The sequence below is a fragment of the Pseudopodoces humilis genome, chromosome 5 (assembly GCF_049639895.1).
Source record: "Pseudopodoces humilis isolate 2021_Gansu_Grassland_sample_001 chromosome 5, ASM4963989v1, whole genome shotgun sequence".
Classification (NCBI taxonomy): Eukaryota; Metazoa; Chordata; class Aves; order Passeriformes; family Paridae; genus Pseudopodoces; species Pseudopodoces humilis.
Genome location: NC_142204.1, coordinates 58,694,208 through 58,708,301, shown reverse-complemented (window position 1 = coordinate 58,708,301; position 14,094 = coordinate 58,694,208). Strand labels below are relative to the sequence as shown.

Sequence of the window (14,094 nt, the reverse complement as noted above, 5' to 3'; positions counted from 1 at the left end):
CTTTGAAGCCACAGCCTGCTGCTTCTGTCACTCCCTCTGCTCTGGCACAGAAGAGGGATGGGAACCTTTGTAACTGACTGTGACAATGGTTTTACATTGCAGGAGCCTTCTTCCTCTACGCAGGGTTTGCTGCCTTGGGACTGGTTTTCATCTACGGCTGCCTTCCTGAGACTAAAGGGAAAAAACTGGAAGAAATTGAATCTTTGTTTGAAAATAGGCTATGTACATGTGGTATGTCAGATTCTGATGAAGGAAGGTATATCGAGTATATTCGGGTGAAGGGAAGTAATTACCATCTTTCTGACAATGATGCTTCTGATGTGGAATAATTTTCAGCTGCTGATGTATTTAATCATTTAAAAGCCTTCTGGGGGAAAAGCAGCTCTCTGATGACCTCACTGCCCTGCTTCTGGTCTGGTTCTCCTTTCTACTGTGTATTTAAAAATGCCTTCATGTTCAATGCTCCATTTGGGAGAAAATTCTAGATGCTAGCATTTTCTTGATAACTAAAAGCAATGGCTTCCAAAAGAGATTGAATTCCACAATTATGTGACTTCACCGAGTGTGTGTGACACTGCTCCATCCCCAGATGTTTAGTAGGGTGCACTGTACCAGATGAATACAGAAGGCTATCCGAGATGGTCAGGGGTTGTCCTTATCTGCAATACTGACAAAGCCTAAAATAGTTGAGTGACTGATGAGAGAGCAGCTGGCAGGTGTCGGATCCCCATCCCATAGGAGCCATGGAAGAAGCTCTGCTGTGCAATATAGCAAAGGATGAATGTGTAGGCTGCTGTAACAGTAACCATTTCATAGGGTTAACTGATCAGCAAAATACAAATACCTGCTGTAGCCATCAGTGGGACATTTCCCAAATTTACCCAAAGAGAATTCACATTATTTATTTGAGATAGCAAGTAGAGAGCCATACTCACCTTGATGGGGGTTCACTAGTGTGGTGTGTGTCTGTGCTACACCGGGTTATCCACCCACAGCTACTCCTGAGTACATGCTGCAGCTGGAAGTTTATGTTTGTGAGAAAAACTGGAAAAATTAATTACTGATAGCAGGAAAACAGAGCTCAGTATGTGGCTGCACTTACAAATGTACTGGTATATATTGCCAGGTACAACATAGAGGTTTCAGTTTAAAAAAAATTGTATTTGTTTTCCTTTTTAGCATTTGAGCGTACTGGTTTGTGCCTCGTTTTGAACACAAAAATACCATTAGCTAAAAGAAAGAGAAGGAGGGGAGAGGGTTTGTGCTGCTAAATGCACAGTGGTCATCCCTCCTGTGCCTTTTGCTTGTGAATAATTATTGCCTTCAGTTTATCTCCATATGTGCTGAGCAAATGACTCCCAGCACATTTTTCTTCAAATTTCCTTAGTCAGTTTTGGTGTGTTGCTGGATCTAAAGAGAAATATTAGCCATGGGCAGAAGCCTGTGTCTCATATTAATTGCCTTACCAAAGCATTGCAAACTTGTCAAGAAAATGTCAGTCACAAAACTAACTTGGCTGCCTTTAGCATGGTAATGAAAATATGAATGGTATTTTATTCTCCTGTCACGATTGCTTCCCTTGGCAAATTGAATTTTATGCAGCTACATAAAAATATTATGGTTTTTTTTTCTTTGTCCTGTCCTCACTGCTTTAAGTCTTCAAAGATACGAGTTTGAAAGCATCAATAATTCAAATTCTTATCTTTGAAACATTTTCTTCATGAAAGAATGTGGAAAAATTCCTCCGCCTGTGGGCTGATGCCCATTTATTTGGTAAAAAATACATTTTTCATTGTGTAAAGATTAAAGAAGTCATTAGTGTCATTAGCTTTTATAGATTTGGTTTGTGGGTTTTTCTTAGGTTGAAAAATATTTTCAATGTTGGATTGCTATCAAAACCAAGCCTGAACATTTGTTACTAAATTACTGGCTAACATAGGATTTTGTTGTTGTAAAGAAGTCTGACATTATGTTATCTAATCTTCCATGGGGGGGAGTTCGTATCCTCCAATTATTGACCTTCAGGGATTGGGTGTGTTTTGGTTTCTTTTCTTTTCTCTTTTTTTGTTAATCAGAGAAATATTTTTGGAAAGAAAACATTTTAAGGACTCCTTCTGTGACTTGACTGGGGCTAAAAGGGAAAAACATAGTAGACAGAGGGAATTTCAAATTAATCTTTGCAAAGAGCAGCTCAACCTTGAACATCTCCTGTGTGGTGAGAGGGCTGGATTCTCATGCCTTCCATCTTGCCTCCCTTTTAAGCGCACAATATTTTTATGCTTGAAAGCACCAGCTGTAGAAAATACTGACGTCTCCAGATCTATCTGTTGAAAGTGCTGAGGTCCTCAGACCTCCCTACAAATTCCCCTGCTGCAGGATGTCTCCATTTGGCTGTCACCTCTTTGAAGCTTTCACTGAAGGTGCAGTACCTGAAATGAGAAAAAGAGACACTTGGCACAGAGAAGAACAAAATCATTTCAAGGAGACATTAACCTTTTTCTGAAACCAAAAAATTGTGTTTGAACACCAGTATTGGAAGCAGTTTTGTTACCTAGAGCAGTGTGTGAATAGGTGTGTAACAGCCAACCTGTGCTTGCACACTTGAGATGTTTAAGTGGCTATTTACTGGCTTCTCGGATGGGGACTTAGGGTTCTGATGGTCCCAAAAGCACCACACTCACCTTCACACCTGGGAGCATTCCCTTGCTTGGTCTGTTTTACTGGAGAGGAGCAAGGCAGGACCTGGTGTGCCAGCGCCAGCCCCGTGTCAGTGCTAACCTTGTGTCCATAGGGAGAGGGAACGCTTCAGGTATGGGCATAACTGAAGCAGAGCTGCTGGAAAGGTCACTGTCATGGGGTCAGCAGCCTCTTCTATTTTGCAGGCAGTTCTGGGGCTTTTTAGCAGCAGAAGATCATCTCTCTCTGCCAGCCTTGTTTCGTGGACCTTCCCAAAGGGGCTCTCAATCGTGTACAGCACTGGGCTCATTTTCTCACGCAGGTTCCATCTTACTGAAAATGGTTTTCTGAAGGTTTGTATCCCCTGTCCTTTCTCACAAGACACAGCAATTGAAACATGCATTTTATTCCTCACTGTTACTGGTCATGAGGATACAAAATACATTGGCTTCTTTATTGTCCCTCCCTGTTCTGTGCCCACAGAGAGCAGGGTTTAAGTCTTCCTTTTAGGGTTTCTTCACACCAAGACAGCATTCCATACTTTACAAACACTGAACGTAAACCAAGAATCATGTGTATTAAAAATTATATCAGATACTTTGAATTAATCTTACACGGTTAAGGTTTTATTTTTAGAATCTGTGTGCATTTAGAATTTATGAAGAAAATTAGAAATATATATCTATTTTGCAAATATTTTTTTATATTTATTAGTATTTTAAGTTTTAAGAGATTTTTTTTCTAAAGGTAGACTTAGTAACATTCCAGATAAAAGAATAAAAATACAGTGTAACTCAATAATTTCTTATTACAAGATTTTAATTTATGAAGTAGCATAAATAATATGTCTAAGCACAATATTCTTTTATTGAAAGCTTTTTGTAGAAGACGTGAAATTGTTTCTTCACAAGGACTGCAGACTTAATTCAGGTATTCTGTGCATCAGGAATGCTAGAGTAATACTTCTAGTAGATGATTATACACAACAATTTGAGATCTTCTAATTGTGAATTATCTACCAACTCTACATGTAGTGAGCTAACACCAAGTATAAAAGAAACAGTCCTGATACATTTTTAATATTTTTAAATTTAATTCATGTTAATTTGCATGTAGTTGTTTGTTCACCATGCTGAGTAATTTGAGATAATTTTGCACTTTTCTTCCCCTTGTCACTTTGTTGATCAAAGTAATCTTTTAACAAGAGAACCAAACCTGTTTTGAAAATAGAGTCAAAGCAAGCCCAGGAATCATTTGGAGGGCTGGAGTTGCATTGCTGTGCGGGCACCTTGGATCGGTCACTCTTGTAGACATTTCCTTGGGAGGTGCAGTGACAACTGGCAGAAATCATGGGGCAAGAAAGGGTAAATCACAAAGGACCATTGTTCCAACACTAACTTATTGTTGCATGGGTTGATAATGCTGCATTTCACTCGGGTAGGAGTTAGGGCTGGGATGGGAGAAGAAGGAAATGATGCATCAAAAGCACCGCAAAGTCAAATTTCAGTAGGAATGGTTGTTGTAGCCAGCAGGAGCATGCTCTGACTTCTCTCCCTTGTGGGGTGAGGATGATGGGGTGAGGGACTGTGCTTGGTCCTGTGGATAGGAATGGAGTGCTGTCAGGGGAAGAAGCAATCTGGTGTTGCTCTCCCATGCCTGTGTGGAGGTGAGGATGTGGCAGTGGAGTTGGCAAAGATAGTACATTTTTCCTCGGTGAAATCTCTTTTGCCATTCGTAGTCACTTGGGCTGAGCACTGGGGAGAAGTTTTGACCTTCAGGGGCTGCTAAAGGTTTTGAGCAAGGGTCTTGCCTTAGGCCATGGGAGTATTGGGTGTAGTTCCACAGGCATTCAGTGGGCAAGGAAAAGACAGACCCTGTACTTCTCCGCTTTTTACCCAGCTTTCTACTTCTCGTTGATGCTCTTCTAACATGGTTGTTTTGAAATTTTACTTGCATAAGGGGCTTTGTTGGCTGAACAGCACTACTGCAAAAGAGGCAGAATATTTACAGCAGAGAATGACCTTGGGGTATAAATCAAGGCAGAAGAGACAGTTCTGCAAAGCACTTTAATGAGTTTAATGTGTGCACTATTTTCTGAGAGAATCAAGCTAACCAAACCCATTCCTCTGCATTGGGAAGAAAATCAAGCTTTGTGTACCAGGCCAGAAGCAGATAATGCCACAATATGTGCTTTATGGCAAAATGTGTTTTTATTGCGGGTAACATTTACAGCTTACATGTAGCTGCTGCCTATAAAGTGACTCAATTGTTCTCTGGATTTTAACAAGTCATACTTTTGTGCAAAAATCTTAGTGGTTTTCTATCAGTCTTCATCACCTTGTGTACAGTACAGTTAAGCATAATCCACAAGTGGTCTAGATTGTGGCAGTGTTACAAATGTCAGCACAGTAAAATTCTAGGTGAACATTGTTAAAGAAATATTGTTGTTTGTGATACTGGGGGTTAAAATTCCTCAAAGGCAACTATATATAGATTTTAAAAGTCTGAAAACAAAAAGGCAGTTCTTATCTATTTTGTGTATGTTTTCATATAGAGAAGGAGTTTTTTATGTGCCAATAACCATCACTGTAGTGTTTTGTAAATGGGTGTTAATAGTGTTGCAGAGTTCTGTATATGAGAATATACTTTAGCCACAATGACCTGTTAGTGTGAACCAGCAGCATGTTTTTAATCTTACTCACACCTCTCATCAGAGGTGCTCACTTGTTGGCTTCAGTAGAGCTCACTCATGCCAGGGGAAGTTTGACAAAAGTCAGGCCTCAAGAGTACAGACTTCATCTAAATCCATGCTTTTTCACATTGTTCCTAGATAGTATGTTACATGTGAATGTAATTTTAAGGCTTCAACTCCAGTTCAGTTGCTTCTTGATTTTGTTGAGAAAAATTTTGTCAGCATTTGCTATGGCCTTTCATCACATTTATATAAGTAAGGAGCATACTGATGAATTATGAATATTGTCCACCTATTTGTAAAGGAACCATCTGTTTCTGAAGTGATAAAATAAAGGCAAATTTCTCTTGCTGCCTTAAACATTACACAGACTTTGGAGAGGACTGAGTGTATGACCATCATCATGATTTCTGCAGGAGAAGCTTCATGGATCCTCAGCAAGTATGAAACGAGATGGTTTCATGGTGCTGAGATGCTGTGTTACACTGCGGGCCCTGCCTAGTGCACGCCTGCCATCTGTTTGATTTCAAGTGTTCCAACAGTCCCCGTGAAACTGATAGGATTATTCATGTGCTTGATATTCTCCATGTGCTCAGTGTCCTGCTGGTCCAGGACGTTGCTGGGAAGTGGCACGAGACATGTCTCTGCTTTCCATTGTGAATCTCACCCCTCGACAAAATGGTTAACCGGATCTTTGTGTGACAAATGCTGTGTAGAATATTCTAGACACTATTGGGGACCAAGTTGATAGTAATAATTCCATGCTGAATAACGTGGACATGGTGCCATCAGGCACACTGTAATCCCCGGGCACGGGTTATGGTATTTAGTACAAAACAGGTTTTGGCAAAACAATTTGCTGGGTTGTCCAAGTCATTTCTTAACCATGTCAAACATGTGCCATTTCCATTTCCAACCGGTCAAGCCTATAATGTATGAAAGCATTGTACATTTTCTGAAACTTAAGTGATGTAAAATTATTTAATTGACTTATGATTGCTTTAATGAAGTTTGTCTTTACATAAAAATAAATATCTTCAAAGAACTGTCAGTGCCAGAAGTGTAAATGAACAAAATAAAAGGTGAGATACTTAATTACAGTATTTTTCTCAAGGTTTCATTTGTTTGAGTATTCGGGTCACCTTTTAGAGTGGCAGCTTTGCATTGCTCAGCAAAATAAGCTCAGATAGGCCATGGGTTTGCCTGAAATAAGGGAAGGGTAAGAATAGGTCTGAATATGATCTTAAAATGATGTTTTTCAAATCAGAGAATGGTTCTGTGACACCAGGTAAGTGTCCCTCCCTTTCTGGAGGATTTGTTTGAAGAGCTGAATGCAGCTATGCAGAGCTGCCAACTGTCCCAATGTCCTCTGCCCAAACAGACTGGTTTCCTTACAGCAATTTGCATCCTCAGACTTGATTACAGACTGGGAAAAGAGCAGGAGTTGCCGTTTTCTAATGGGAACTCTCATAATTCTGTGTGTTCTATTAAGAAAATTGCTGCAATCAGTTTGATGGCTTAAAAAAAAGCAGCATGACCATGACTGTGCTGTGCTGGGGCTGCCCTGGCTGCGCTCCCCAGAGTGACGGAAGAATCACACCCATGAGAACAAATGGAAAATGGTTCTGTTACATCCACCCACCACAGGTACCACAGTTGAATCCTGGTGAGATCCAGAGCTGACTCTGACAGCCTTTTGGTCCAGGATGCAGGGAGATCACAGCCAATGGGGAGAAGCTGGCAGTGGGAGATTGCTTGGCAATCCTGTATCTGTGGCAGTGCATATCTCCAAGAGGAGGCTAGGCAGCTCATCACTGTGCACTGGCAGCTTCTGTTTCTAGCTTTTTGGCTGAGAGTGCTTATGAAGGTGATGAGTGACTGCAGTTCATACTACTTGTCACCAAAACTATATGTCAACTTTGTGGGATAATGAAAATCTGGTGGCTCTGCTGTTAAACACTCCAATTTTTTGCCTTCTGCCATTTCTCTCTGCTCCAGCTACTATTACAAAGCAACTACTCATGGATAGATTTTTTTCAAATGCATTCTCCCTTCTGTAGAATTGAACTGCAGGCCGTTACAGTAGCTCCAAATCTTTGTGGACATTTTCAGGATCAGGGCTGGGTGATGCTCTATCTGAACTGAAGTCACCCATCCAGTGCTGTGTGGACTTTGTTTTGTGCTTGGCACAAAGTGTTTATTTCAAGGCTTCTACAATTTGTGGAAAGTAAGTGGGGAACTTAAAGGTAAGCTGAGAAAAAAAAAGTCCTTTTTCTCTAATCTCAGTAGTTACCTGCTGAGTTCTCTGGGCTGGTTGAAGAGACCTGCTGCAGATTGTTCCCTGAGCTGGTGTCCCTTCAGTCACCCCTCACCCACGCAGAGCTCTGTGCACAAACATACTCGGGCACTTCAGCTGCTGCAGTTTCTCTCCTATTTGAGCCAAAATGAATTGCGTCTCAACTCTTCTCCTGATGGACAGTCTAACACAGTCAGCCCACCAGGCAACCAGCTGAGCTCTGTGAGAAAAAGTCACACACACTGTCAGCAGTTCCACAGTCTCGTCCTGGGGCTGTTTGTTAGCTGGTCTCCAGGGCAGGTTTTCACTCACTTGTGACACACTCATGTGTTACCTACCCAGTACCTGCACCTGTGTGTGCGTGATTGAGAAGTTCTGCAAAGACATGAAGTTTGGAAAGCTTTTGCCTTTTGAGAGTTAAGTGCAGAACTACCACGAATATTTTCTGCATCTTGATTTTGGCAGAAAAATCTGGAGGGTTGTGTGAGTTTTGATATGGTTGGATGCTTTTATAGATGTTGGGATCTGGGTTTCAGGAGGATACAAGGGTCCATCTGTTTTTCTGATGAGTGAAACCTTTGCCTTAGCTAGCAAACTCTGATTTTGGGTGCTGTGATATCCCGTGAAAGCTCAGATAGAATCCTTAATGCCAAACAGAAAGGCAGGGGCTCATTCCTGGAGCAGTAAGATACATTGTATGAAGGAAGAAAGAGGAGTACACATCCAAAATGACCTACCCACAGTCTTGTAACACATTAACACCAGCTCCACAGGAGGGGCTTAGGTGCCTTTTATTGCAGGTAGAAAGGGGCAGGGAAATGAAGGGATTCCAAACCAGCCCCATTCTGTGGACCATTCCTCAGAAGATCAGAAAACACAGACCCTTAGAAAGATGCGTGACTTACGCACAATGTAAGGAGCAGAGAAGCTGCAGTGCACTGATGCCAAGGGAGCACATCCCTTGAGGGGACTCAGGTGTGAGAAGGGAAAACAAAGCCCCCCCCCCACTTTCACAAAAGCAGTGAATCATCCATCCCCTTTGGAAAGAGAGTTACTTAAAGGTGGAGAAAGGGGGATGGAGAGGTGGGGAAGGTCCATGCCTGAAGGAACAGTGAGAGTTTGGGGGCCCATCAGGAAGGTGGTTTGAGATACATGAGCAGTTTGAGGGCAGAGTGGGCTGGATTAGCTAAACTTCATAATCAAGGTGGTATGTGGAACTGAGACTAGATCAGGTTGCCATGACAACATGAGCAGGAAAAAATCCTGAGCAGAGGCTGAGGGAAGGAAGTAGGGCATAAGGTATGGAGGATGGTTAATGAAGTGTGAGTGTGAGGACATAGTGTCTCTGCCACACCACTGCATGGTGTCAGGGGACAGTGTCAAGCTGTCCTGGATAGAGGGGGGCAAAGTCAGAAGGCAGCAGTGGGTTGCGGATGCAGCTGATTCAAGATCTAAATCTCTCTCTAAAAAATAGGGTTTTTCTTTCCAGGACTCAGATTCATAGGCTTAGTCTTCAATTTTTAATTTTTTCTTTTTTTTTTTACACTTCTTGAGTGCTGCAGTGTACTTTGTTAATTGCCTAATGTGTCAAAACCGCACATATAGAAAGAATTAGTTCCAATTTCCATGGCCACCTCTCTGTTCCCAGCTGCATCCACCAGTTCATGCATGCTGACAAGGCACAGGAACAGGGTGAGCCATCCTTCCCTTCTCCTTAACATGTGGCATTTTCAGCCTTCCCAGTCCCGCAGCTTTTCCTTCTCAAAACCATTTCCACAGCTGAGGCTGGTGAGACCCCATGTCCCTATCCAGCTGCCACCAAATCCCATGTACAGATTTTCCTCCTGAAGCCTTCACTCAGGGTCACTCAGCATAGCTGTAGTTGCAAAGGGGAGGCTGTTGGCATCCCAGCTGTCCTGCAAGTGCCAGACGATTTCTCCATCCCTAAAGTGGCAGTTGTGGCCTGCAGCAGGTGGCTGGGTCCCCACTGGGAAGTGGTGCCTTGGAATAGGCATTGCCATGAAAGTGGTACTTGTTTTAATATATTTGTGGTGAGATTGCATCAAAACTGTCTGACTGCTCCCAGTGAGCTCCTTCATTGTCCAGGATGTCTGATCAGTATGCCTTGTTACTGGATTGTCAGAAATGTGACTGCAGTCAGTCTCCTGCTGTGTGGCTTCTCCTGTGCTCTCCCTGGTGCTTGAGGTTCCCATAACCTGCAGGCTGGCTGAGGGGGCTGAGGGAGAGGCAGATACCCCATGCAGCTTTGAAACTAAGCTGGGGCTGGTGTCCCCACTGCTCTCCTCTCATGGGCTGCTAAAAGTGATGGGAAAAAAGTCAAGAGCAAGTAAAGTTTTTGTAAGCTGGGTGAAGGCTAACTGCCACCCCCAGCCTGGTACCAGATGAGATAGCTTTTGTATTCTCTCTATATGTCAGGTTTCCTTGTTGCTGGTGGGATTCACAGGGATACACTGGGGGTATTGGGACCCCCGCAGCCCCTGGTGGGAGAATTATGAGTGCCCGTAGTTAGTGCAGCCCAAGGCTGCAGGGCTGCTGGAGGAGGCTCTGTGGCTGTGCACTCAGGGATGAGCTGGTGTTGGGGTGAAACTGCTGCTCTTCATGACTGCACAGAAATGTGGGTGAGGAGAGGCAAAGAGAGGCAGGAGTTGTGCTCTGAGGAGGTTGGGCAGGGCAGCAGCAGCACCCAGCCTCCCTCCCCATACACCTACAGCTCCCCTTCCTCCAGCCCCAGGCCCCTGCCTTGCTCTCAGCACAGGGAGGAAACGGCTCAGGCAGTGGCTGCCTCCATCTGCAGCAGCTGCTGTGAGGTCCCTTACCTGGCAGCTTCCCTGGGGTCCCTTACCTGGCAGGGCTTACTCTCCCAGCCCCAGGCCGGGTGTCTGCTGATAGCAGCTGGCCGTGGCCCAAAGCACCCTGCTCCAGCTGGCCCTGCTATGAGTGGGGCTTGCACTGGGCAAGCTTGGAGATGCCTGCCAGCTTCAGCTAGTTGGGGGTTCTCCAAAAATTCTTTCATTTGCATGGAGTGCAGCTTCTCTGGTGAGCAAAGCTCCTTACAGACCTCCTGTTTCCCAATAATGACTCCAGCCCAGGAAATGAAATAAATCTTCTGCAATAAGACATATTGGTTTGTCCTATAATCAGCCACAGCTCTGGGTCCTTGAGCCAGGCCAGCACCCATGTGCTGATCAGGCATGACACACTGGCAGTAAATCACAGCATTCTCTCTGCAAACGAGCAAAAATGGTTGATTTGGACATGTTTTCTCTCAGCTCTATTAAATAATTCAACAGGCCTCTTTCAGCCTTCTGCCTTGACTCACTCACTCTCCACCTCTGTTTGGGCCCAAGATTCCCCATCACCTCACACAGAGCTGGTGTATCAGCACCCTCTGCAGCTGTGTGCTGTGTGAGAGCTCACCGTGCGCTGGTTGTCAGCTTGCACATCCAGAGGGCTGCAGCACCTGGAGCAAGCACCGTCAGGATGTGGAGTCACTGCAGTATGGTTGGAGAGAGGGAAAACGTTCAGTATTCAGCTCAGGATCAGGAGACCTGGCTGGAGTTCCACATCACCGGCCCTGGAGAAGCAAGCTCTGATCTGGGTGACTGGATTGTCACCTCTAACCCATCAGAGGCTGTCAGGGAGAAGAGGATGAAGAAGCATTGCAGAAAGGTCATTGACTTTCATGAGGACAGATTAGGCACTGGATACAGAGAGTTAAATATTTTTTCCAGGAAACCTCATCCTTCCTCAATCTGCTATCCACTGAAACCCTTAAAAAACCAATTCAGTTTCTACCAGAGAAATAACTACTTGTATGAAGACTTAAGCCTCTCATTTCCTATAATGATAATCCTTCATGAAAATGAAATAAGAATTTCTACAAAGTTTGTGGACACCTTTGGCAAAACATCCAGTAACAAACTGCCCATTAATGACCAAACTTCTTTTGGCACTTTCCCAGAAAACCTTATCTTGCAGGTTACTGTAATTAGAACTGATTTTAGAGGGAAATAAAATTACAAGCTGCATATTAAAACTGATTCCCATTGAAGCTTATGGTAGTATTTGCAATGAGAGTCTTTCAATCTGTGTTTAGAAGCATTTGACTACCACTGATAAACAAATGCTCCTGGTTTTTTGGTTAATTAGAGGTACCCTTCTGTCCTTTTCCCCAGCAAAACTCTACTTATAATTGATGCTTACAAAACAGTTAAAAACATGTTTATTTCCATGGCCTCCCTGGAGGCTCAGCATGCTGCCAGGAAGAATGACACAGATGAAAAAGGGGAGTCTTTGCCTAAGCTGTTGCCTCAGAGAAAGCTGGTAGTGCCTGAATGCATTTAGTGAGATGACAGTCATCACAATAGGCTACAAATATTGATAGCATCAGCTGTTAAATTATCAGCTGAAGAAAGCACAGTTTGAGTTTACTACTTCCTAGTAAACCAAAGACAGCTCTTCCCTGAAGTCGCCAAAAAAATCAGGGAAAAGAAAGCACCTGAGCAGAGGGGCAGACTGGTGCTGGGCTAAGGAGAAAGCGTGAGCCTCTTTTAATGCAATAATAGTAATGTAAATACTTTAAAATACTTCTCTAATCACTAAAACAAGCACACAACCTTACTTGTCATCATTGCCAGCACACAAACCACTACAAAGATAGTTTTCTTTCTTCAGATTGCTTTGCAGTTACAGGTAGAAGGAAGATTGTAATTTGAATTTATATTCTCTCATCCAAAGGCTGTGAAACATTATTATCTACAGTGATTGATATCCCAGGTGGTGAATTATTGCATTAGAGACATGTATGCAGCTCTTATATACAGCCAGTCAGAGGGTGACTCACACAGTCAGAGGGTTCTCACACTGGGCAGTGGAATTTCACTGCAGTCCAGGCTGAAACCTGGCTGGAACTGGATAGATTGTGAGAGCTTCTATATCAGTGGCTGAAGTAAAATAAGCAATACCCACTGAGAATCTTTAAATGATGATAAATATGAGCAATAACTTTATAAAGAGCATTTGAAAACCCCCACACATACACCCATATGGTGCAACTGTCCCTCTTTTCCCTCCTGCATTCCAACCTGCGTTCTTTGTCCCATGGGTTCACAGGCACAGACTGGGAATATGTCTGCTCAGAGGCCACCTCTGCAGATCTGGAGTATCTGCCTGAATGTGGGTACCTTCAGTGTAAAACCAACCACGGTTTAAAAGTCCCAGCAACAATGCCACCATCAGAGCAACCAGGAGCAGAACTTCCACTCCAAGTTAATAGCAGTTCATCTCTGTTTGGGTCACCAGCACCACTCTAACCCAGACACCAAAGAACCCTTTGGCCGTGAGGCAATTTTACATCTGCTGGGGTAATAAAACCCCTCCAGTCTAAAGCACACAGTGCTGGACCCTTTAGCTGTTATGTGCCACTCTCTGGCCTCTGCTACAGTGTACTGCAGGCTGGCAGGCCAAGTGCCTTGGGGACACATCAGCTGTGGGGATGGCTGGGAAGCTGGACAGACCCATCGGAAGGACTGGCAGGTACATACCAGGTGTGAGGGTCTGTTGGGATAGCAACATTCAAGGCAGCATGGGCTGCTGCTGGTGTGGCACAATCTGAATTGACTTCGTCATACTGAGTGAAAAACTATGCTTTAGAAACCACTGGTAAAAGCTGAGCCGTCAGAAAATCATAGCTGTTATTCAAATAAATTATATCTCCTGTGAAGAAGATGAATATTGCAGCTTAAAAAAAATTACTAGGGAGTTTGCTTTGACAATAAATTGAGGCAACCTAAAAAAGAAAATCTGCTTATGTCAAGCCTTAGGAAGCAGGCAGTGAATTGGCTAAGTGATAGTTACACAGTTTAAGTATCTGCCTGTTCAAACCACTTCCTATGTATGCAATTTATACATATAAAAGACAATGCTATTTTCTTCCAAGTAAAGTCCACTGAAATTTCTGAGCTGCTAGTTTTAAAAATAGCACAGCCATAAACCTGCAAACTCTTGAACAATGTAGACCTTCTTTTAAAAATGGCTCTTAGCTTCAAAAATAAAATGTAGCAGCAAAAGCAGCCACTAGTTCAACGGTGAGAACAGAGACAAAGAATGGTGACGAGTCCCATCCAGGCTGGGTGACACCCCTTCTACAAAACATAGAAAAAACCCTGACCTGGTGGGAATAAGGGCAGTGAATCTTTTAACAGCAGTCTCCAAGAGAAAAGCACAATATATTAACCTTATAGAGGGAAATCTCCTTTTCTGTTTAAGGAAATCTCCAGTGTAGCTTTTGCCCAAGCCCATTTATGGATGCTGAAAACAGGCAGGGAGCACAGAGCCTGTGTGAAACTAAATCACACAAGGTTCTCACTCTGGTCTGAGAAATCATAAGGAGGAATCCAAACAGTCCTTG

The 14,094-nt window shown here is 43.3% G+C and overlaps 1 protein-coding gene across 2 annotated transcripts in view; it reads left to right on the top strand.

The window, feature by feature from the left end:
- The window catches only part of SLC2A13 (solute carrier family 2 member 13), a 146,482-nt gene extending 140,014 nt beyond the window's left edge, over positions 1-6,468 (top strand). Inside the window, exons 10-11 of one of the 2 annotated variants that reach the window (XM_088055244.1) lie at positions 103-231; positions 2,883-6,468. In XM_088055244.1, the coding sequence (XP_087911370.1) occupies positions 103-231; positions 2,883-2,902 (149 nt within the window). In that variant the 3' untranslated portion in view covers positions 2,903-6,468. Of the gene's footprint in view, positions 1-102 lie in introns of both variants that reach the window. The other variant, XM_005519191.3, reaches the window with a different exon arrangement.
- The last annotated feature ends 7,626 nt before the right edge of the window (positions 6,469-14,094 follow it).